This window comes from Quercus lobata, chromosome 2, assembly GCF_001633185.2.
Source record: "Quercus lobata isolate SW786 chromosome 2, ValleyOak3.0 Primary Assembly, whole genome shotgun sequence".
NCBI classification, from domain to species: Eukaryota; Viridiplantae; Streptophyta; class Magnoliopsida; order Fagales; family Fagaceae; genus Quercus; species Quercus lobata.
Genome location: NC_044905.1, coordinates 64,676,344 through 64,700,788, shown reverse-complemented (window position 1 = coordinate 64,700,788; position 24,445 = coordinate 64,676,344). Strand labels below are relative to the sequence as shown.

Genomic DNA, 24,445 nt, shown 5'->3' with positions numbered 1-24,445 from the left:
ATACTCTTTACAGTATTTTATTGTCGATTGATGCTAGAAATACTACAAATTTTACTACTTATATCTTACAAATTGATATGTCACCAACTACAAAAAATAATTTCAGACATTTATTCATTATATATTGTTTAAGTAATACTAATAACATTTTTACCACATCAATTTGTAAACATTTTGTTGTAAATCTTATAGTATGAATTAATTATTTTTTTAAATTTATTTTAATAATATGAAATATATTTATTTTCTTACAATTGTTTATTTATTTTGTTATTATCATCGATTAATATTTTTTAGATCAATTTCACTTTAAATAATATCTTTTAATTTTGTCCTCTCTGAGCTAAAATTCTGGCTCCGCCACTGAAGTGAAGTATAAAAATATGTTGGGGCCTATGCAAGATACCCGCCATAAAAAATACCTTGGATTATCCTCAATTATTGGCAAGTCAAAAGTTGAAATTTTTGCTGAAATTAAAGAGAGGGTGGGGAGAAAATTATCAGGGTGGAAGGAAAAAATGCTTTCAGTGGGAGGCCGAGAGGTCCTTATTAAAGCCGTTGCTCAAGCAATTCCAACATACATGATGAGTTGTTTCCAAATCCCGAAAAGCCTTTGTGATGAGATGGAAGCAATGATGAGGAAATTTTGGTGGGGTCAAAGGGGTCAAGAATCTAAAATTGCTTGGGCGAGTTAGAAGGAATTGTGTAAGTCTAAGTTGAGTGTTGGAATGGGGTTCAGAAATCTTCAGGCTCTCAACCTTGCTATGCTAGCTAAGCAAGGTTGGAGGTTGATTTCGAATCCTAACTCTCTGGTGGCCCAAATTTTTAAAGCAAGATATTATTCGCATGATGATGTTTTTCACGCTAAGCTTGGATCCAGCCCTTCTTATACTTGGAGGAGCATTTTCAATGGGTTGGAAGTTGTGAAAAGAGGCACCCGATGGCGAGTTGGCAGTGGTGAGAAGATTCTTATTTGGGAGGATAAATGGCTACCGACTCCAACAACATACAAAGTTATCTCCTCCCCAAAGTCTTTTAATGATTACCCTAGGGTCTCAGCGCTTATTGATAGAGATACTAGGAGGTGGAAAGGTGATGTAGTGAGATCTCTATTCTTGCCTTTTGAAGAAAGGACTATTCTAAATATTCCCCTTTGCCACAGCCTTCCAGAAGACCAGATTATATGGGTGGGTAATAGAAAAGGAGAATTCAGTGTAAGAAGTGCGTATTATATTGTTGGGGTGCTTGATACTTTGGAGGTAGGCGAATGTTCTGCCGGTGATTCTAGAAGTCCTCTATGGAAAAAAACTATGGCACTTAAACATTCCTCCCAAGGTACGTATTTTTGCTTGGAGAATGTGTATGAATGCTCTTCCTACTTTTGTGAATCTGCAAAAGAGAGGTGTTGATATTTGTGATGTTTGTCCGGCTTGTGGTATGGAGCCTGAAACGAATTGTCATGTCTTTGTGAAATGTGAAATGGCTAAGAGGGTTTGGAGTTGTTGGCTAGACTGTCCGATTTTGTTGTTGAATGTAAATAGAAATATTGTAGATATTGCTATGGAGATTTTGGAATCTGGTTCATCCAGTGACTTGGAGATTTTCGTTGGGGCTACATGGGCAATTTGGTACAATAGAAATAGAATTGTGTATGAGTCCTCAAGTCAAATCCGTGACCATATTTGGGGTTTTGCAAAGAAATATATTTTTGAATTCAAAAGTGCTTCAACAGCTTGTGCTCAAAGTTTGTCTTGGTCAGAAGGAAAGTGGTTAGCGCCTCCTCCAGGTGTATTCAAGATCAATGCTGATGGTGCTAGTTCGGATGGTGAAAAGGACTCTAGTGTGGGAGCTGTTATAAGAGATTCAGCTGGTAATATTGTTGCTGCTTGCTGTAAATATCTTCAGGGTCAATACTTGGTGGAGGAAGTTGAAGCTTTGGCTATGGAATGTGGTCTCCTTCTTGCCAAGGAGCAAAAGCTTTCCCAAATTATTTTGGAATCTGATGCTCTAACAGCGGTCAATAGTGTTTTAGCAGCTGGAAATAGTGGCTGTCTTGGCCATATTTATTAAGGAATTCTTAGTCTGCTTGCTTCTTTTAGTAGCTAGAAAATCAAGCATGTGAAAAGATAATACAACAAGGTAGCTCACGAGTTGGCTCAGTATGGGAGGCAGAAGGAATCATCTCAAGTTTGGAAAGGAGTTTGTCCTCCTTTGCTGATTCAAATTGTACAGGAAGACAGTTTGTAATCCGTTAATTGCCTCGAGCTTTTCTCTCCTGGCTTTGTTGTACTTTCTTTTCTTCTTGGCAATGATTTTCAGCAGTTTGCTTTGCGTTCAAAAAACCTCAACTTGTTTACGATCAAAACTCAGCTTGTTTACAATCGTATCTAGAACCTCTATTCTTTTTTTCTTTTTCTTTCTTTTTAATCTTATTTTTTAATCCTTAATAATAATAATGTTGTATGACAATGATTCTTTGCCAATCCTTTCCCATTCAACCCTCAAATAATGTTACTTTCCTTCATTCCATTCCTTCAGAAGATTCAAAAAGGAAGATAAATAATTAAATATCATAACCTCTCAAATCTCCCAAAAGGAGTATGACATTTTTTTTTCTATTCCATTCCAATCAACCCATTATAAACTCTGGCAACCTTTCTGGATATTCTTCCTCAATTAAATTCTTCTACACTAATTGCCTTTATATGATTATTATGAAATTCCTGAATTGTATTGGCTACAGTTTATTCGCCAAAAATAAAACAAATAAAAGGAACGAACTGTCAAATACACAAACAAAAATATAATAAAAATCCTGATAAAATTATATCGAACTAAAGAATCCTCCACACCATCCATATGTACAATGTTGAGTTTGCAGTCAGGACATCAAAAAAGCACTCCACATAACCTGCAAAAGCCCTTTAAGCCGGAATAACAATATAGACTAAAACAGACTAAAATTAATGTTAACTGTAGCACCCAAGCAGCCTATAAACAGAGACTCATATGAATGAAAGAGCCCTATTCTAAGAATTCAGAAAGGTTAAGTGGAAAAAAAATCAATAAAAAACTCAAGTTAATGAACCATCTTCAGATTAATCTTCTAACCAAAGTTAAGTATTTTGTTAGACTGATTCCCTGCCATAATTGCCATCATGTTTGTTGCCATTTTCTTTGCTCAGTCTAGATACTGGTACAGAAGAGGCTTGTCGAGGAGATGTTTTGCTGGTTTTCTGCCTCAGATTAAGGTAAGTGTAAACAGACATACCAGCAATTGCTGTGAATGCTCCACAAATACTAGTATATCCTTGATTTGAACCAAAGACATAGTAGTTCCCAAGAAGAAGAATACAAGTTTTAAACTGACCAAGAACAACATGGGTAATGGCAGATGTAGCCCTGTAAATTAAGAAAGAAAATTGAGAACCAAAACAAACAAACAGAGATCAGACAAGATGATTTTCTTAAATTTGAACATGGGCAGAACTAAAAAGTATTACCTGATACATATCATGATAAATGATTTCAGCAAGCATATAATAATAGATCAGCATATTACAATATTTATCATCAACATGGTAATGCCAGTTATATTGTAATGTCTAATTATCAATAGAATGGTGCAGACACAAAATTATTGCTAATTTGAATTTGAATGTCCATTAATGTAATTTTAGTATGATTGAGGATTATGTGAGATTATGTTTACTTTTTAATTACTTTCCTTTTTGATATTTCCTGGAATTTTCCAATAGCTAAGTTCTGATTTCTAGGTTTTCCCACTTAATGTTGATTCCTAAGCCCGTCTTTTCCTTTCTCTATTCCATTTGCCTCCCATTTGCCTTTCAAACTTGTGCTGCATCAACTTGTTATCAGAGCATAACTCTAATCCAGTTTTCCAAATGAAAGAAAGAAAGAAATGGGTAAATTACACTAACCTCCCTTGGGAAATATTAGAAACACCCTCATATTCTTAAAAATGACACTTACCCGCTGTGGTTGTTATTTTATTTTGAAAAAAACTTTCTTATTCTATAACCAATATGGTTAGTAATCATTAAGGTTATTTTTTATGGGAATTCGGTTTGAAAAATATTTTGACTTGATTTGTAATAGACATAAATGGTCATAGGAGGTTATTTGTTATACAAATCAAAACTTTAAGGGGGTGGGAGGTCATTTACAAAAATAAGAGTGGGTTTCTAACAGTGGCATTTCCCCAAACTTGAGGGAAGTTGTAATTTAACACCCAAAAATAAAGAAACATTGTATCTACTGAAGCCAAGACGACCATGTCGTCCCCTGAAGAACAAAGTCACAAGACTCATTCCAACCCGAATTCCCAAACACAAACCCTTATTGCCACCCCAACCTCTAATCTATTAGACCAAAACCCCCACCCCACTCGTCACTTGCTACTAAAATTCAATAACTACCAATCTCGAGGACTCGAAGACTTGCAGCCACCATTAGCAAAGCCCAAAACCCTTTGTTATCATACTTCTCTACTGCAACAGAAAGTTATGAATGCCACATTGCCACACATATCAACATCACCCAATGCCCAACAAATCAAGCCCAAACTGAAAACCCCACTCATCATAAATTCAGAATCCATGCCAACCCCAACTGCCCCTGCCTTTTATCCCTATTTGTCTTTGCCACTACCAATACCACACTAGAAACCATCTTGAAACATTGCCAAGCAGTGTGAGACCCATTCTAGCTGCTGTTCCATCATGCCTTTAGTTTATCACTTATAGCATCCATCAACCCCATCACAAATCGCAAGTCATTCACATTCTCACCACCATCCAGTCTGATATGGTATCACCTAGCTACACCATCATCCTGTCAAGCACCACATCACTCTCTTGTCCAAGTATGTTTTTTGCCACTATTTTAATACAATTAGCCATTTCATTCCAATCTTATCAACATCTTCGTCTATATTTCTTGCCTTTGATCATTTTATCTTTAAACACATCTTGATTTTCTCCCTACAAACTCCACCACCTAATCCTTGGATTTCTTTGTCTAATTTCTCTTCTTATCCATCTTCTAATACAAATAGCTCGTACCACTACCCTATGTTGAGTGGTAATGCTCACTCCTGGTATTACCTTACAATCTTTACAACATCTACTATCCACTTTTCTAGTAAGGATGATATCTATGAGACTAACGTTTGTCCCACTTTTAGAGGTAACTAAGTGTGATTCTCTCTTTTTGAATCAAGTGTTCGTTAATATCAAATCATGTGGTGTTGTAAAATTTAGGATAGCATCACCTGGTTCATTCCTTAATCCATATCCCTGGCCTCCATGAACTCTTTCATAGCCCCCACTATCTTTTCTAACATGAACATTCAGGTCTATTCCAATAAATACCTTTTCTTCGTTTGGTAACCCTTGAATCAATCAATCCATGTCCTCCCAAAATGGATTCTTCTAATCCTCCTTAAGGGGCATATCCACTTATTTTCCTGTATACCATAATTTAAATCTTGTATGTTCAATTTTCTAGATTTCTCAACTACCCACTTAGTTTCCTGAAGAAATAGTATGTATATTCTTCTCCTAATCATTGTATCTACTATTTCCATTAGTTTCCCAGCTAAAAACCTTATTCCCAAGTATCTATACAAATCTTATTCTCTTGGACTACCTTCTTTACCCGCACCTGTCCATCAAAGTGTGGAAACTCTTGCCCTTTTTTCCTACATCTGAGTGCCGATATAGCGCATTGCTTACAGGGAACGCCCTAGCTAACTTTGCCCACCTTTCACTGCATATAGGGTCCAATGCAGCGCATCGCTAGTAGGGGACACTCCAATGAGTATATGTAGTGGAAGGGTGAGTAAATTTATGTTGGCAGTCAACCTACTGCAACCCTCCTTTTCCTAAGCTTGGGATCAGCTGTGAACTAAATTTATGACACTAAGGTTGTGTTTGTTTTGGTTTCAAATCACTTCCGGAAATGCTTTTCCGTAAATGCGGGTGTTTGGTTGTACATGAAAAATAAATTTTCCGGAAAATATTTTCAGTTGACCATGTAAAATGAGGCTTTGACCCAGAAATGGTTTGAAGTGAAAATTTTCACTTCAAACCATTTCCGGGTCAAACGCACAAAGAGAGAGAGAGAGAGAGAAGAGCCTTCGACTTCACCGGCGAACCCAGAGCCCAGATTGCGCCCCACCCCAGACGCGCATGCAAGATCGCGCCGTCGAGTTCGCGCAGCCAAGATCGTCCCGCCGAGATCATCGGCGCTATCATTCTCGTTCTCGTTCTCGACCCAAAGCTCATCGGCGTCGTCGTTACCGATCTCGTTCTTGTTGCTCATCGGCGCCGTCATTACCGATCTCGTTCTCATTCTCGACCCAAAGCTCATCGGCGCCGCCGATCTCATCGCACAAATGATCTCGTCGACGTCTCTATTTCCCTGAAGTTTTCGATCACTCTCTCTTCCTCCCTCTCTCAGTTTGACCAAATTTGTATGAAGTTCAATGAATTTTTTTGAGCAGATTTATGTTTCTTTAAAGTGTATATATTGAAATTTTTGTAATAAAATTTGTTTGTGATTTTGATTTTTACTCTCTCTTTGATCTCTGATTTTTTTTTTTGTTGTTGTGGTGGTGTGGGTGGTAGTGTTTTGGTGGTTTTCCTATTGTGTGGTGGTAGGTTTTGTGTGGGTGGTGGTGGAAAATAGCATTTTCAGAATGTTACCAAATACATGAAAATATTTTCTAGAAAAATTTTCATAATACAACCAAACACTTGAAAATATTTTCCTTTCCCGAAAATAGCATTTCCGGAAAATATTTATTTTCCGGAAAATATTTTACATGAACCAAACACAACCTAAGCACAAACACAGGTGCAGTTAGCAATGCCTGATTGAACAAGACTAAATTCTTGATACCCAAATCACCACTTTGAAGGGGCTCAAACACACATCTCCAACTATCTAGATGATATTTGTACTCATCATTAAGTCCAACCCCCCACAAGAAATCCCTTTGTAGCTTCTCAATACAACAAGCACCTCCAAGGGAATGGCAATTAGGGATAAGTTTAGGAGGTTGGATAAGATGCTTTTTATTAGCATCACTTGGTCTCCCTTGGAGAGGTACATTCTTTTCCAATCCAACCTGCCAGCTGTTGCACTCAATTTTCCCTAGCATTGAATTCCACACAACCATCTCTTTGAAGGCAGATCCTAGAGGGAAACAAAGATATGCCATTGGTAGCTTAAAAACCTTACAACCCAAAGTTCCCGCAAATACTTCTACATTCGACACATCACCTACCAGTACCAGCTCAAATTTCCACAAATTTATCTTAAGGCCAAAAATTGTTTGAAACCACACAAACACACCTTTCAAATATCAAATTTGTTCTAAGTCAGCCCAACAAAACATTAGCATATCATCCCCAAAAAGAAGATGAGAAACCTTAATCACATTATCGGCTGAGCATCCAACTATGAATCCCGACTGGTAATGCCCTCCCACTTCCCTCTCCTACAACCTACTCAAGGCCTCCATCACTATGATAAATAACAACAGAGATGATGGATCCTCCTGCCTCAACCCTAGAGCTTTGCAAGAAACGTCTTGGGCTACCATTCACCAAAACTGAAAACCAAACTATGGAGATGCATGTGTAAATCCACTACCTCCACTGACTAAACCTGCATCTTCTCAACATATAAATAAGAAAATTCCAGTGCATACAATTGTAGGCTTTCTCCAAGTCCAGCTTACACAACCCTTTTATTCTTTTATCACCTTTGAGCAAAAAAAAAAAGTTTTACATTAAATCCTTCAAAGTAGTCAAGCCTCATAATTAATTTTGAGGTATGCCCTAATCAATGGAAGTTTTAACTTAGAACGGTCACCTTCGGTACTTCAAACATAGGTGCTAATTGATTGAAGTGTAGCCAATTAAACGAGTTAGCCTTTATTTTATATTGAAAATTAAATTGTGAGGAGTTTTGTTTAACTGGTCTCACTTGCATCCACAGTACACCCTTTGCGTAATGATCGGCACAGTGTCAAATTCGGAGTCCTAGTCTAGTTCAAGTCCCAAACCACCATGAAACAAGCCTTAGAAACAAATATGAAAAACCCTCCAAGCCCTGTCTGCTCAAATAGGGTCAGTAGAAGCTTTCCTCCAAAGGAGAGATGAGGGCGAAGGCCCCCACAATAGGAGGCAATAACTAGGAACAAGGCACAATACCTGTAGACAACGTTGCCAAGGTAACATTCATAAAAATCAAGGGTTCTCCTCGGTAAGATTATCAAAACTATAATGACATTAGGGAGCTTAGAGACTTCAATGAGAGAGTGATAGGAAGCACAAAAGCTCAGGCAGCCAATGTTGATGGTCGCCTAGACCCATGGGCCTTTACTGACAGGTTGCATGAGATGGACTACTTCTTTGAGGGGTAACTCTTATCTGATAACAAGAAAGTCGTTCGTGAAGATGTAGGTTAAATGTAAAGGCCAACTTTTCTAGGAGATCATCGAACAAAAATTAACCAACCCACCATTACTAACTAGATAGAGATTAAGGAGAAGTGTCTTCCTCCATCCTGCAGGAGCAAACTCCTAGATAAGTTTTTTTTCCTCCTTTTTTTGATAAAATTACATATAAACCCAATAGGTCTTGAACTTACGACCTCACCCTCCATCTTACTCTTACAAGGGGAAGAGGTGCCATCTGAACTAGAGCTCAATTGACCTTTCTATCCATATTTAGCACTCCTCAATTATAAATTGGAAACAAGTGGGGTGTTTTGATTTTACACTATTCTACCCCTAAATCCAACCCTAAAAATCATTAGCCATCTTTCAACCAATTTATTAAAAATAGGCCTAGTACTCTTCTCCGACACTCAGACTCATTTTAGGAAAGCATCCCATTTTTATATCACAACTTGTTCTATACAACCCCAGAGCAACCTTGGCTTTGTTCTGTTTCCTAATCTTTTCCCATCACTAAACTCCACGCCTAGCCCTAAAGTACCACTCCAAAAAAATATCCTACAATCTAAATCAGATCTTCATTAATGCCATAACAATGAAAACAGTTCTCCAAACTATATATGCAATCTTCTAAAGTTCTAGGTTTGAAAGTCCAAAAAACTCTGGCACATCTTGTTATGAACCAAGGTTGTCTGAATGAACCTGGATTAGCATGTGTAAGGTTGCAAATATTGCATGGACTCTACAAGGATATTGATAAGTGAAAGAGAATAATGCTTATTGTGCTGTTCAGTTATTTACTTTCATAGGAATGGTTAGTGGATCAGGTTGTAAGTTATCTACTTCAATAAGGATTGGTTAGTGGATCAGGTTGTAAGCTATCTACTTCAATAAGGATTGGTTAGTGGTAAAGTTTATCAGATAAAATAGGTTGCCCTTATCATCAGTTGTAATTTTGAATTTTCTCAAGCATTGTATTGTATTTAAGCAGTGAAAGAAAAAAAAGAAAGCAAGCAGAAAATTAACCCTCAAATTCCTTTCTCCGTCTCAAGTTTAGGAGGCCAGTCACCTCGAATCGACCAAGTTATCTTACAATTATCATTTACATCCCAATTCTTATCACATCTAGTTGACTTCCCAATTCTTGCCTTATATCTCCAAATTCTTTATTGATAATAAGTTGAAGTATAGAAGGAAAGGAAAAAATTCACTTTTTAAGTCAACACTTTGTACCTATCAAAAAAAAAAGTCAGCACTTTGTTTCATAGAACCAAATTTGGTTGTGGCTGCTATGATGGTAGTAAAACATGGCCAATTCCACTCGAACTTGAGGGAACAATGTTGGCACTTGACAGAAACTCAGAGCCTGGATTAACCCCTATGGGAAGAATCCAGCTCATTTACTTTGATTTTGATGCATGTTTATGAAATCTTGGGGAAGTATCAACGGAATTGATAAAAAAAGAAAAAATATACCAAGGAAAAAAATGGAGTATATCAGCTAACCCTTAGTTCCCAACTAGATCAAAGGTACAATGAATCTATGAAATCACACATACTCGATGGCCTGCCCTTATCTAATGATGCCCAAAAGAAAAGAGACCCAAGAAAATGAGATATCAATCTCTTTATAGGCAACTCTTTCTCCACAAAAGCTCTTCTATTCCTCTTCCTCCAAATTTGCCACATCAAGCATAATGGAAGCATATTCCATACCCATACCCTATTACTAAAGGAAATGGGTGTAAAACACCATCATTGTAGGATTTATGCACCATTTTGGACATCACCCATTTAATTCCTAACACTACAAACAAAAAACCCAATGACTTTGAATTATTTGAATACAAAAGTATATACTTAGACTCTAGACCTTAACATGCTCCTGATAGGACTAGAATTCCCAATTTGACTAGTAAACAAATTCCTAAATGGCTTAAACTAAAGTCCACATATAAACCCCTTAACTAAATCAAACCGACATAGACATTAAATAAAACTGACGGCTCATCATTGTGGTCCACCACCAGTAAATACGAAATTACAAAAATACCCATGATGGGCACACAGCCATCAAAATTTTGGGAAGGATGAACTTACTAAATGGTGTATTTCTATCACTGATTTGCTGTCATCACCAACAAATTGAAGGATGTTATGTCCAATTAAAAAGGCACAGTGGCATCAATCACAAGTTCGTCATTCTAGGCCAATTAATCCTATTACCAGCAAATCTGGAAATTATAATGTATCCTTATCCTAGAGTCTTAAAATTAAAAAATAGAAAAATAAATCAAACAAACCAGAAACATATAATCTTCAACAAAAAAATCCCAGAAACATATAAGAGAAAACAAATCAAAAGATAATATCAACTAGACTAGACTTCTAGTAAGCACTCCACAAAGGGTGGGAGAGTTTTTCTAAGCATCTGTCTTTTGTTGTGGGTGAAGGCACCCGTATTCGCTTCTGGCATGATAGGTGGATTGGGGATAGTACCCTAAAAGATCTATACCCTGAGCTCTTTGTGTGTTCAGCTACCAAGGATGCTTGCATCTTTGAGATTTTGTGGCTTCCGAAAGGAGGCACTATTAGAGTGTGGGATTTAAGGTTTTACAGAGCTTTCGAAGATTGGGAACTTGCTGCATCTTTTTCTCTATTTCAGTTTATCCAACCTCGTATTCCATGGGGTGATAGGAGGGATACTCTTTGTTGGCATCTCAAAGGTAATGGTAAGTTTGACACCCAATCATATTACCATGCAATTCAGGATACTCCAAATTCTCGGTTTCCTTGGAAGGGTGTTTGGAAATCTAAGATTCCTAAGCGAGTGGCTTGCCTTTCCTCTTGTGGACAACTACTCACGATCGAATTCTCACGTTGGATAATCTCATGCTTAGGGGTCGCATTTTGGCAAATAGGTGTTGTATGTGTTGCTATGATGGGGAGTCGGTAAACCATCTCCTTCTTCACTGTCCTATTACACATACCTTATGGACTTTCATGCTTCAGGCTTATGGTATTCATTGGGTTATGCCAAGATCAGTGGCGGGTTTGTTGTCTTGTTGGCATCAATGGCTTGGGAAGCACAACTCGAATATTTGGAATTTGATTCCAGGGTGCATAATGTGGATTGTTTGGTTGGAACAGAATCGTCGCTCCTTTGAGAACATGGAGAAGACCTTGGATGAGTTGAAGGTTTTAAGCCAACGTAGTCTTTTTGAGTGGTCTCGTTGTTGGGGTTTTACTGACTCTTCGTCTCTTCCAAAGTTTTTGTTTTCCCTTAGATTAACTATTTGATTTCCCTCTCCTTCGTTTGGCTGTTTGTTTCTTCTGTTTCTTATTGTTCATCATCATGAACAGCTTGTATTATTCATCTTTTACTTTTTAATAATAGTTCTCTTATTACCTATCAAAAAAAAATTGATCTTTGAGCTTATTTGTCCATGATCTTCCTGTGTCATTCTCCCATTCTCCCATGGTTGTAGAAAACACCAGCTCTTGTTTTGAAGTGTTACGTGATAGAATTTTTCTTTTTTCTTTTTACCGGCATCAGTCTAGAGTATGAATTAACCAAATAAAACAAAAGGATGGAAACTCCAGCTCCAAGCCATGAGACCAAACCTGCTATCACATGATATAGTCAAAAGACTGTAAAGAGGTTGCTTACCCAAGTGCTAAAGCACCTGACCACTGTAGCAAGAAGCCTAGAACTGCTGATGTGAGAATAGCCAATGTGTTGTTAAAATTCCAATCAAAGGAGAGGGCACCAGGGGGATCTAACAAAGGAATCAAAGCAACCAGAAACAATAAAGTGATCGGCGTTGTCTTCCACATCAATCTGTTCAATGATTCAGCATCCTTGGTAAGATGCAATTAGGAGGACTTCAAGGAAAAAAGAAAATGTTTGAGAGAGCTTGAAACTTACGCCAAGGCTGTCCAATTTTCCTGCTGCTGCAAACTGGACCAGAGGATCTTGTTGATTGCACTTGGTATTATCCATGCCAATGCTATACAAGCACCAAAGAGGTCAAATTGGAGATCAGTCACCGTAGCCACAGCAACACCAATAGAAACAATTGTCAACGCAAGCACCTGAAAGATTCCATTGGCAATATTTCAAACACAAAGCAGGATGCTATAGCACATATTACCAACATATGCAGATCAAGCAATAGTTTCTAAAGGTCAGTTAGTCATTCAACAAGCATGAGTTTTACATTCCATATACTCAGACCATTATAAGCACCCAACTAGTATCTTATAAAACTGATGAATTGCTTAAGGCCTAAAAAAGCAAGGAGAGTATATTTTCGAACAGCTCGAAAGTGGTGATAGCAACTAGTACAAGTTTGAAAGCCAGTTACGTGGCACAAGACTGCATGCCCAAAACAGAAGGCTCTATTGCAAAATACTCTCCCATGAGAATAGATTTCACACAAATGCCATTTATTCTACTACTCAATCTCATGCACATAAATTCCTAAATGAAGTTGACATAGGACAAATTGGGGAATTTGTCCATGTGTGTTTATGGTGGGTTAAGGTTTAGGAGGATTTGTGGAAATAGGATTTGAGTTGTTGACGAAAGGGTTATATGGGGTTGTGTTAGGAATTAAAAAGTGGTTTGATGAGTTATTTGATGACTATTTGGTATAAGAAAGTATGTGGAGATTTCAGGTCCTGATAGGTAAAATAAAGGCTTGATTTGGAGTTGTAAAGAAGAAGAATTAGAGAAGTTTCTATGATGTTCGAGGGAAGTATGAATAGTCATTTGGAGAAAGAAAAGAATAGGAAGAATGAAAGATGAGAAAGGGAGAAAGAAAAGAAAACGTGCCTCTATGTTCAAAACATTCAATAAATTTTACTATTAATCAATTCTCCGTCAATTTATATAAGACCTTTTCTTTTAGTAGTAGTATTAGCACTCCTAGTACTAGGACTCCTACTTTGACTAGTAAACAAAAAACTAATAAAAAACTAACTCTGACTCAAAGAAAATAAAACCTAAAATACTTAGGAAGATCCTAGACTCAACCAAATTACCCTCAATTTGCAGGAATTGCAAAAATTACAGATTTTCCCCTGAATACAGAAATTGCCCATGAATAATTAAATAAAACCTGGTTTAACCCTAAAAACTCAGACCATTAAAACCACACAACCTTCACTTTAATTGGAATTAACATGTGGACCCCATATAAAATAATTTTTGAAGGCAAATGTGCAAAGTAATTGCAAATTAATACTCCATAGCTGCATCAGAAGTTGTCAAAGTCCAATTCACTACACAGCTTCAATTTATGCATACATACAATATAAATGTTTAGACACATGGAAAAAGCTCCCTATATCTGATCACTGATAGCCATGAATCATTTCAATATTTCATCAATTCTTGTAGTCAACATTGGACATTTTTGCATCAATATACAGATAATAAACAATATCTGTATAAAAAATAAATATCTAAGAAACACCAATGCTTTTCTTATATTTTTAAGTAAGGGAGGGAGATTCAAACCCTAGATGTCTCCATTAGAAACACTAGGGAACACCATTTGACTTAAAGGTCATTTGCACTAAAATATTTCTGTTATTATATTAAGACAGAAAATTATCGTCCGAATCAATCTACCAAGACTTGAATATGTTGGCAGCGTCTTAGCAATGTTTACATTGTCATAAATTTACATAAAGTCTTTGGACACATTCAGGCCATCTTATTTACCGATACAAACATGTCAAAGGTATATCATGTCCAAAACAAAATGGACACTACTGTCACTTGATGCTACTTTGCATAGCACTACAGGTGGAGTCATTAGATTTTTTTAGAGTCAGGTCCTCCACATTTCAGACAAACATTCAAAAGTGATTTTTACTAAAGACAAAACGCTCCCATTTTAACAAACATTTTAAGATAGACCCAATGAACAATTGTAATATCTAAAAATGATTACAGATTCTAAGTACTCTACAATTATATCTTAATGTATTACAAACTCAGAGAACAATACACTATTTCCATGGGGACATCAATGTTGCCAAAGAGAGAGCAGTCACCTTGGAGAAAGAAACTTTCTTCTTATATAATATAAATTCTGCTAGAACAATTGATGGCGTTACAGCAATCTTGGACATCTGATAAAAACCCACACTGAAATGTAGGTACTACAGTCAGAGTGTCAGAAATAGAATAATTAATCCTTAGGAAATTATGTATCTCACCTATTGTATGTTAGGCTGACATTAGCAAGGCCAGTAGATAGAGACATAACAGTGCCAAGAGTAATTAAAGTAGATAGACGTGTTGATTTTGAGGAAGGAGATGCCGCCAGGATAGAAAAGGCATTTAGAATGGCCATTAAGAACCAGCTTACAACATAGTGAATAAAAGTAAGAAATATAGGGAACTTGAATTTGACATTATTAAGCACCTGAAAAAACAAGGACAGAAAAGTTACAAGCAGGGAAACAGTGACTACATAAATCAAATATGGCATTAAACAGCTAGATTAGATATGTAAAAGGTGGCTATACGAACCAATTTATTCGTGAAAATAATACCAACAGCAACCACAAAATTGAAGGTAAGAGCAGCAATGGGGCCACATCTACATTGCCGTTGACGCTTTACACCCTCAGACAAGCGAAGTTTGTTAAAAAGAGAAGCTCGTAACTCCTCTAGTGCTCTACCTGAGTTGATGCAAAAAAAGAGAGAGATTAATAAACCACATCAAGGAGACAAAGATTTTACAATTGCAATAACAACAACAACAACCAAGCCTTAGTCCCAAAATTTTGGGGCCGGCTATAGATTCTCAACAGGCTAGTCAGTATCAACCACATGTATTCTTTTCCATCATTCTATTCTATCAAAGTCATACTCCTTGTTACCTTCTTAATTGACATGTCATTTTTTACTACCTCTACTAATTTTATTTTAAGTCTTCATCTACCTCTTTTTGTTCCTCGACTTGAATTAACTCACTTCTTGTGCATGACCAAAGCATCCCAAGCAACTCTCTGTCATCTTTTCATCAACAAAGGGCCACCACCATCTTAGTGAATTTCCTCATTTTGAATTCTATCTTTCCTTGTATTTCCACTTATTCATCTTAACATTCTCATTTCAATTACACTTATTTTATAAACATGTTGCTTCTTAACACAGAGGATAGCTGGTCTTATAGCAGTCTTATTAAAATTTTCATTTAACTTAATATGTATTCTATGATCACACAATACTTCTAACACTTCATCCATCTTGGTCTTATCCTATGATTCACATGTTTTATGAGCATAAAATAATTCCATTCAATACTAAAAAGACCTTGGAAAAAAAAAATTTTACTACATGAAACAACCTATTAATCAAGTAATTGATTGGGAAAATATTTGAGAAAGTTGGGTTATATTACAAACAAGCTTGAAAAGAGTAAAAACTATAGGACAATGAACTCTAGTTCAAATGACATGTCCTCTCCTTGTAAGAATAAGAGGATAAAAATGGTAAAATTGCACTAAGCCCAAGAGAGAAACAAAGAAATTCTTCATAGCAGAGGCAATATTCAAGGCTAAATGAATAATGATAATGCACATGCAATGTGGGAAAAAAAGAGAAAGGAAACCCAGAAACCCATCTAAAATCTATAACCAAAAAGGAAAAGAAAATGAGAAAAATGTAGATTTAGTTACCTTTGTGGCCAGCATCACTGTCTTTGCGCTTAAGAACCTTCTTAATATCTTTCCTTACTAAGAAACTGAACATTTTACGGCTACACAGCATTCCTTTTAACCATAGCAGCCCAAATCAAAATGCTTGCTTCAAATCAAAACCCAAGACAAGAAGAGAGAGAGACAGAGACGGAGTGAATATTAAGAAATGGAGGAGAGAGAAAGAGAGTGATGCAGAAATGAAAGTAGATACCCAGCCCAGCAAACAAGTTAAAGCTTTGGTCTTCGGAGGAGTTCAATTTTTGAAATTGAAATAGAAGAAGAGCACAAAAGAAAAGAGCAGAGCGGTGGAAAAAGACAAAAGGGGGAAGTAAATAAATTATAAGAAAACAAAAAAAGGAACAAAAATCTCGAAAAGAGAGGGGACACGTGGGTCGAGTAAAGCGTTGATGGCGGAAAACTCAAGCTGTCGGACACAGATTTTTGAGGAAATCACGGCATCATCGGCCGACAGATTCAGGTACTGGACTGCACTGCACTACTGGTCTACTACCCAAGTTTTATTTTTACTCTCTTTCGGGGGCCACTTCAATGTACCCAAGTTATATTAGGACTGAATTTTTTGTGTGATGCATCTAATTACTCTCATCACGTTTTTCCTTTTCCTTTTTTTTTTTTTTTCTTCTTTTTTTAATACAAGTAATTTTGATAGTTGAAAGTGGGATGAGAGATTTAAGTCTGGAGGTCTGGGTTTGAAACACAGTTGAATTACAAGATTTTTGAGTTTAACCTCTCGTCACAGTTTCTAAAAAAAATGGTGAAAATACCATTTTTTTTGTCACCTTTAATTTGGTCTATACCAACTTAGTAATAGAAAGCGTTTATGTTACAGATTATCAAAAAAATAGAAAACGTTTATGTTACAAATCAGATGACACAATTAACACACTTTGAAACTTACTTAATCGATAAATAATATTTATGCCAAAAAAAATATATATATTAAAATTTTTAATTTAACATTAAAAAAAAAAAAAGGCCATATAAGCATTTGAAAGATTAAAAAGTCCATGTCATTAAAAAAAACAAAACAAAAACTTTAAAACACAAAAATTAAAAAATAAAATAAAAACCATCAAACCCATCAAATGAGCTTTGTAGAAAATTTTAAAAAATTTCTGAGTGCGTGCTTCAACGTACGCTTGGGCATCTGTGTAAAATTATGGATTAATGAACTTGTATAATCTGCACACCAAAAACCCCAATGTTTATGTGCCATCCTACAATCCCAATTGCCAACACAAATTAATGTTGCAATTAGGGTTAGTAGCCAACTTGACAGTCCACTAAAACCGGTCTGATCCAACTCAACTCAACCCATTGAATTGGGTTGGTTTTTAGAGATTGGTGGATTAGGTTGGTTTAAAAAAATTTATGATAAATCAGGTTCGGTGCGGGTCAACAAATTTACAAATCTAGCTAACCCAACTCGACCCACTTATATTTAATATATATTTAAAAATATTTATTACATAATTTTATTATTTATTATTTTGTTTATCAACTTAGTTTGGATAGAACTATATGATATCTTAATAATTATAGAATAATAAAACTCATTTATGCTTATTTTGTTTTTCAACTGAGTTGGGATAGAACTATTTGATATGTTACTAACTAAATGAAGTATCATTTGGTTTGATAATTTGTGTATGGTGGTGATATTGCTTAGAATTTTTAGATGGTAGGAGAAGCAAATAAAATTATTTGGTTTAATTATATGTGTTGGTTCGATGCACTACCAGCATATTTATAAGATTATAAATCTATTGTTATTTTTGTTGGTTTGAACCTTAAAACACTAATAAAATTGTTTGTGTTAGTTTAGTGCTATACAAAGTTTATTAGGTTATAAATTTTGTCTTATTTGTGTTGGTGTTATTCTAGTGCTCAATATATATATATATATATATATATATATACACACACACACACACACTTAATCCCCATGCACACCCCTAATTGCAATAAATGTGATTGATGGACTTTTACAGCATAATAAATGAATTTCATAATTATTTTTTTTTATTCGTATCGCATTAATTTGTAAGACTTGTGTAATAAATTTTTTAATATCTCTAGCATCACTTCTTATTTCTTTTCTTTTTTTCTTTCTTTTTTTTTGGTAAAATACAAAAACCATTGGTGGGGTTTGGAATAATACCATGTACTATAAAAACTTTTCAAAAATATCCAATTTGCCCCTAAGGACAAATGACACTCAACACGGTTTGAAATTTTCTGCTCCTCCTCTGCTTCTTTCCAACAGGTTGTCTTTGCTACACAGAACTCACATTGACAACATTATGGCAATTATATGCACAATCAAGGGTCTGGATTGCCATTATCCAAAAAAAAAAAAGGGCTTGGATAGCCAATACTATAACAATAGAAACCAAAGATAAAGAAAGAAACAAAAGGAGCAATAGAATTTTCAAATGTTATTAAGTGAGATTAATACTTAGAGAGTAAATTGGATATTTTTTAAAACTTTTTTGTAGTACCTAACATTAGTTCAAGGATAGCTTTTATATATTACTCTTTTTGTTCATGCTTTAGGTAAATATACGTGTGGACTAAAATGAAACTCATTGGTAAATGCCATAAGCTGGACTTTGATAGCATTATTTTGTTTTGAATAGAAATCTAATAAGTTTCATTTTATTCCATATTGTCAGACATCACATTATTAGGAATCTAGATAACACACATTACATGCACAATTTAAAAGTTTTTTTTTTTCAGCATCATGCATGTGGTATTTTAGCAATTGGAGGGTTTTAAGCATGGTTTTGAAACTTGGACCTTACAAAGAACTAGAAAAGTGAGAGATTTCGGATTTTTGAGGTTGGACCAAGGTTAAATCATGATGAAACCATAATTATTTTAATAATGGTTTAAAATATATATGAATATATTAAATTAATAAAAATAGAAAAATTGGCTAAAATAGTCCAAATAAATACAGAGATATATCTTTCAAATGTATTTTTCATATCATAAGTTCACAACTTTTATAAGGCAAATAAGAAATACTAAATCCTAAGCAAATATAAATAAATATTGAGTTTCTCAATCCTTAAAAGTGTAAAGTACAATTGCATAAACAAGTAAAAAAACTTTAAGGCTGCGTTTGTTTCAGTGGTAAAGGAAATCCATAAAATATTTTACACCCTTGAGGGTGTTTGGATGCACATGAAAATTCAGTCAAACTGAAAACCGATTTCAGTTGATCGTAAAATAGGCACCCCAACTCTGTAAAACCAATTACATACTCATTTTACCTTCAAATGATTTCCAACCTCACTTAGAACTTAACAACCCAAAGAGAGAGAGAGAGCAACAGAGGAATCGGACCACCGTGCAAGCTTTGGTTGCCATGCAAGCTCCGTCCATCATCTGCCATCCGTCGTGCAAGCTCCGTCCACCATCTATCGTCCGCCATGCAAGTTGCACCCACCGTCCCTCTTCTCTTCCTCCCTCGTTCTCTCTCTTTTCCTTTGACCAACCATGGCCGAATCTTCAACTGCATGTCACCGATCTACAACCCACCACCCACTCCCGTCATCATTGCCGCCTCTAGATCGAACCACCAATCTTGTCGCCCAAAGCCCCAAGCTCGATACCAATCTTGACAACCGATCTGGCCGCCACCGATCACCAGCCCACTCCACTCCACCCCTAAACCCACCCGATCCGGCCGCCGCCGTCCTCCATTGACTCCGATCCTCTCTTTCCCTTGTTCTCTCTCTTTCCTGATCTGACGAGTTTGTGAATAAAAAATGTTTTTATTTTTATTTTTGGTTGCGCTAAAGCTTATATTTTGAAATTTTCTGTTATAAAATTTGGTTGGGAGCTGAGAAAATGATTGGGAAAATGTGAAAACTTTGTAGGAAAATAGCATTATCAGAATGTTACCAAACACCATAAATCGTTTTTCAAACTATTTTCCACTATAGAACCAAACACTCAGATTTCATTTTCCTTACGGGAATTCGCTTTCCCCTGCATTCATTTTACACTTGGAATTCGATTTACAGTGAACCAAACGCAGCCTAAGCTACACATTGTTTATTACAAAAACATAAATAGTTATTGAATTTCTCAATCCTTAAAAGTACAAAATACAATTGCATAAACAAAATAAATAAACTTCAATTAACACCTTGTTTCTTACAGAAACATAGAACTTCTTTCTTTCTTCTATATATATATAAAAAAGAAAAAAGAAAAAAAAAAGAATCAAACCTAGGCGATCTAGTCGAGACGATTCACTGACTTTTTGCATAGGCCGATTTCTGGAGTTAAAAGAACCAGCTTGATAGTAATTGGGTTGACCATGTGGTCCAGTCTCAATTTTACAACTTTGGTTTTAAGGTCATAACTGTGTAGAGTATTTGTTATTGCATGATATAGGTTATTTAACATGTGGGTCTAGACACAATTTTCAAAGAGAAATTTGAATTTTACCTTAGGCTGTGTTTGGTTCCAGTAAAATATTTTATGGAAAATATTTATTTTCCGGAAATGCTATTTTCAGGAAAGAAAAATGTATTCAAGCTGTTTGGCTGCCTCAAAATTCGTTTTACGGAAAATCAATTTCGGTGTTTGGTTTGTTCAAACATTTTTACAGAAAATGCTTTACATAGCTAAGCCACCCAATTTTCCATACACTTCCTCAGCTGTAAACATGTGGATAATGAATCAATTCCACACTCATTCACAAAAGAAACAAAACCCAGCAAAAAAATTCATCAAATCCGGTCAAATTGAGATCGCGTGGCGGAGGAGAAGGTGAGATTGCGCAGTGGAGGCGAGATCGAGCGGAGGCGAGATTAAGCGATGAGATCGAGCGGTGCGGTGCTGCGATCGACTAGCGGTGCGGTGCGATCGTCGGACTGGAGCTCGGTCTGTGGTCGTCGACGAAGTCTCTTCTCTCTCTCTCTCTCTCTCTCTCTCTCTCTCTCTCTCTCTCTCTCTCTCTCTCTCTCTCTCTCTCTCTCTCTCTCTGTGTGGAAATACTTTGAAGTGAAAATGAGAACTGAATTCATTTTCCGCCTCATAAGCCTTATTTTATGGTCAAACTGAAAATATTTTCAGTTTGACCAATTTACCGGACCTACCAAACATGCTATTTTCTGGAAAATGATTTATGAATTCCGTTTGAAGTCAAAACAAACGGACCCTTAGATTGATGGAAAATGCTTATGAAAAGATAAAAGAAAACATTGCTACATTTTAAAATGAAATAGGACATTACAATTATCATGTGATTGTGCTTAATTATTTGTTACATTCATATGGATTCATCATTTTTTCTCTACCATTTATATTCTCCCATATAACATTTTGTCACAAAATAGGGGCACATAAGTTCAGTTGACATACCCTTGACTTTCATATTAGCACTGATTTTTTTTATAGGAATATTAGCCTTGATTTGGTTAGTGTTTAAGAAATTTAAGTTGGACTAGGATAACATTTTTTTTAGAGAGTTTCAACTTATAACATTCGTTTTTGATGATACTCTTTATTATCAGACCAAGAGATTAATTGATTTTTAATGTAGACAAAAATTAAATTTCAAATATCTTATTTAATTATTAGAGACTTTAACCTACAGGATAGCATATTAACCAAATCCATAGTCCTAGGTCCTGACTCCCAATTAAGAAAGAAAGGAAAAAAAAAAAAAAAAATCCTGACTCCCAAGTGTCCCAATGCCAAAGCCCTGAACCCCCATATTATCACAAGTCATACACCCACAACGAGATCAGTCGATCTTGCTCCTGGGAAAAAGAAGGGCAAACGAAAGATGAGGTCCAAATCCGAAAGCCAAACCCTCTCCAACAGTACCAGCAACGCCGCCGCAGCAGCAATGGATTCAGCCTCGTCGGTTGACCCGATCCACCACCTGCTCCGTCTCGTAGCCTTCAACAGCTTCCTCCTCCGCCCCCCAAAGCTCCGCCTGAAGCTCCCAACCCTAACGCTCCCCTCCTCGATGACCGTCTACGCCCTCGTCCTCCTCACCTACTTCCTCGTCGTCTCCGGCTTCGTCTACGACGTCATCGTCGAGCCCCCCGGCATCGGCTCCGTCCAAGACCCGGCCACAGGATCCGTACGACCCGTCGTGTTCCTGCAGGGGCGAGTGAACGGCCAGTACATCATCGAGGGACTCTCGTCCGGGTTCATGTTCATTCTGGGTGGGCTGGGGATCGTGCTCTTGGATCTGGGTCTCGACCGCAACCGCGCCAGGAGCGTCAAGGTCTCCTACGCCTCCGCCGGCATCTCCTCCGTCATCATTGCCTATGTCATGAGTATGCTCTTTATTCGTATCAAGATCCCCGCTTATCTTAGATAAATCATAGATTGATGCATTTTTCAATTGCGACTTTTGTTTTGTTTTGTTTTATGGGATTCTTCTATTTTTTTTTTTTATTTATAAAGAAAATGAATTATGGATCTATGGAGGTTATTATGTTTCTCAGTTATTTTTGTGAGCTGGAGGCTTAAGCGTTTGTATTGTATGCGTGTATGTGAGTTAGGTTAGGGAGCTTAAAATAAAAGCTAAAACTAATAGGATTGGAATAATGTTGTAATGTGCCTCTATTTAATTTAATTTTATCATTTTAACATTGTATTTCGGTTATTAGGAGGAGTTGGGTAAATAGACAAGGGTGGGAGAAATTGTCACAGAGTAGTACATGTTAAAAGCCCATATTCATTTCTGTTCATGCTTTGTGCAAATATTGAGCTTGTTCATAGCTTATTGTGCTTTGTTTCTATCTGATTGCTGCTCTTTTACGCACTGTTTGGCACACGGGACTATGACTAGGATTAGAGCTAGATAATACTAGTACCTCATTAAGGAAATGTTAGGCTCAGGACATACAAATCCGAAGGTAAAAAAACCATGTTTTGGGTATTTCACCCTTGTAACATTTGAATCCAAAGAAACACATATGGTTTGGTAAAGTTGGATTAATGAATCCCCACTAGGGGGTTTAAATTACATGGGATTGGACTAAATAGTCAGCCTATTTAAGGTCACAGAATAAAAAGCTGCAAAGCCTTTGCTGTCTTCTACCTATTGTCGTTGACATAGATGCAGGAGACTTGGATGAGTTGGAGGTTGCCATTGTTGATGGCGACGATTATGTGGGTGACTAGGAGAGTGGGCATCGAGTCTGTTCTCCACAAACTCTTTGACATTGGACAATGAAGCCAACAAGCAATGCACCAAAGTCTTCAATGCCTGCTATAGTTCCCAAGGCAACGGAATTCTTGTCCCCTTGGGTTCAGAAGTTCCCTTGTACCCCTCATTTCTCTTGATCCCCAATTTTCATGTCTTCCACCACACCTTCAGTCTCATTCCAATTCTCCAAAGTAGACCTTGCCTTCAAAAACAATGTATATTTCTCAAATTCACAATGCTGATCAAACTCTATGTTACAGGAAAAGTCCTGCTTGGCATTTGTGAGATCAACTTGTAGAAGTGGTCGAGTGTGTCGGTAATGACACGTGCATGTTTTGTAGATCTAATGGCAACACGTGTCTGATTGTTGTTGTTGTTAAAACTTTGACGAAGAGGGGATTGTTGTTGTTATTGAGCCAATGGGTTGAGGGCAGGGATTTTTTAATTCTAAATTAAAAAAGTTAAAATGATATTTTATTTTTATTGCACCAAACATGTAGGATTGGGATAATAATTATCCATTCCAATTCCATTTATTCTCAATCCAATCCAATCCGGTGCAATTTGGTTAGTCCAAAATTGTGTGCCAAACAAGTCCTTAGAGTCTCCTTTACAGACACCGGTTTTCTTTTCATGCTTATTTGCTTTCCTATCTTTCACAATATCTATAGTTGACATCAAGCCTGAAGCCTGCTAGAGCTGCTCATAAAATATGTTGCCTTAAGGAAATTTAAATCTTGCTCAACATTTTCAAATTGCTAAAAGTTGTTCATTTATTACTTGTAAAAAAAAGTTGCTAATTTATTGTGATTAATGCTTTTTATTGCTCCTTTTTCTACCCATGGATGCTGCTTTCTTTATTATTATTATTTTTTTTTTTTGGGGGGGGGGGGTGGTCTGTAGCAAAAGGGTGGCCAAAAATGTCTCTGGTAGAAATTATATGATATGGTTGTTAGAGAGGTAAAGACGTGGCCCTATATAGGGCCAATTGGCTTGAAAGAATCCATGTACCCTTATCC

General features: G+C 36.5%; 3 protein-coding genes across 4 annotated transcripts; 2 read left to right on the top strand and 1 right to left on the bottom strand.

Annotated features, from left to right (window-relative positions):
- The first annotated feature begins 728 nt into the window (after positions 1-728).
- Positions 729-2,070, top strand: LOC115968349. The gene is made up of 2 exons (XM_031087732.1): positions 729-1,259; positions 1,399-2,070. Exons 1-2 carry the CDS (start codon positions 729-731, stop codon positions 2,068-2,070), a joined length of 1,203 nt encoding a protein of 400 aa, XP_030943592.1.
- Positions 2,071-2,788: 718 nt separating this feature from the next.
- LOC115976215 (nucleotide-sugar uncharacterized transporter 1) lies at positions 2,789-16,788 on the bottom strand. Of its 2 annotated transcripts, XM_031097373.1 has the most exons (8): positions 16,425-16,788; positions 16,193-16,319; positions 15,039-15,190; positions 14,723-14,931; positions 14,558-14,651; positions 12,420-12,586; positions 12,162-12,332; positions 2,789-3,402 (listed from the first exon to the last, which is right to left on the bottom strand). In XM_031097373.1, exons 2-8 carry the CDS (start codon positions 16,281-16,283, stop codon positions 3,129-3,131), a joined length of 1,158 nt encoding a protein of 385 aa, XP_030953233.1. In that variant the 5' UTR covers positions 16,284-16,319; positions 16,425-16,788; the 3' UTR covers positions 2,789-3,128. The 2 variants fall into 2 exon arrangements, with proteins under 2 accessions (XP_030953233.1, XP_030953232.1); XM_031097372.1 differs by having other exon boundaries at positions 16,193-16,787.
- Positions 16,789-21,907: 5,119 nt separating this feature from the next.
- Positions 21,908-22,880, top strand: LOC115976214 (oligosaccharyltransferase complex subunit ostc). Its single transcript, XM_031097371.1, has one exon. The coding sequence runs from the start codon at positions 22,047-22,049 to the stop codon at positions 22,590-22,592; it is 546 nt and encodes a 181-aa protein (XP_030953231.1). The 5' UTR covers positions 21,908-22,046; the 3' UTR covers positions 22,593-22,880.
- Positions 22,881-24,445: the final 1,565 nt, after the last annotated feature.

Coding starts and splice junctions, on each gene's coding strand:
- LOC115968349 (XM_031087732.1), top strand. CDS start 729: ATGGGGTTCAGAAATCTTCAGGCTCTCAACCTTGCTATGCTAGCTAAG. Junction 1,260..1,398: donor GGGTGCTTGATACTTTGGAG/GTAGGCGAATGT, acceptor AATCTGCAAAAG/AGAGGTGTTGATATTTGTGA.
- LOC115976214 (XM_031097371.1), top strand. CDS start 22,047: ATGAGGTCCAAATCCGAAAGCCAAACCCTCTCCAACAGTACCAGCAAC.
- LOC115976215 (XM_031097373.1), bottom strand. CDS start 16,283: ATGCTGTGTAGCCGTAAAATGTTCAGTTTCTTAGTAAGGAAAGATATT. Junction 15,191..16,192: donor CAGTGATGCTGGCCACAAAG/GTAACTAAATCT, acceptor GCATCAACTCAG/GTAGAGCACTAGAGGAGTTA. Junction 3,403..12,161: donor TCAGGTGCTTTAGCACTTGG/GTAAGCAACCTC, acceptor CTTAATTTACAG/GGCTACATCTGCCATTACCC.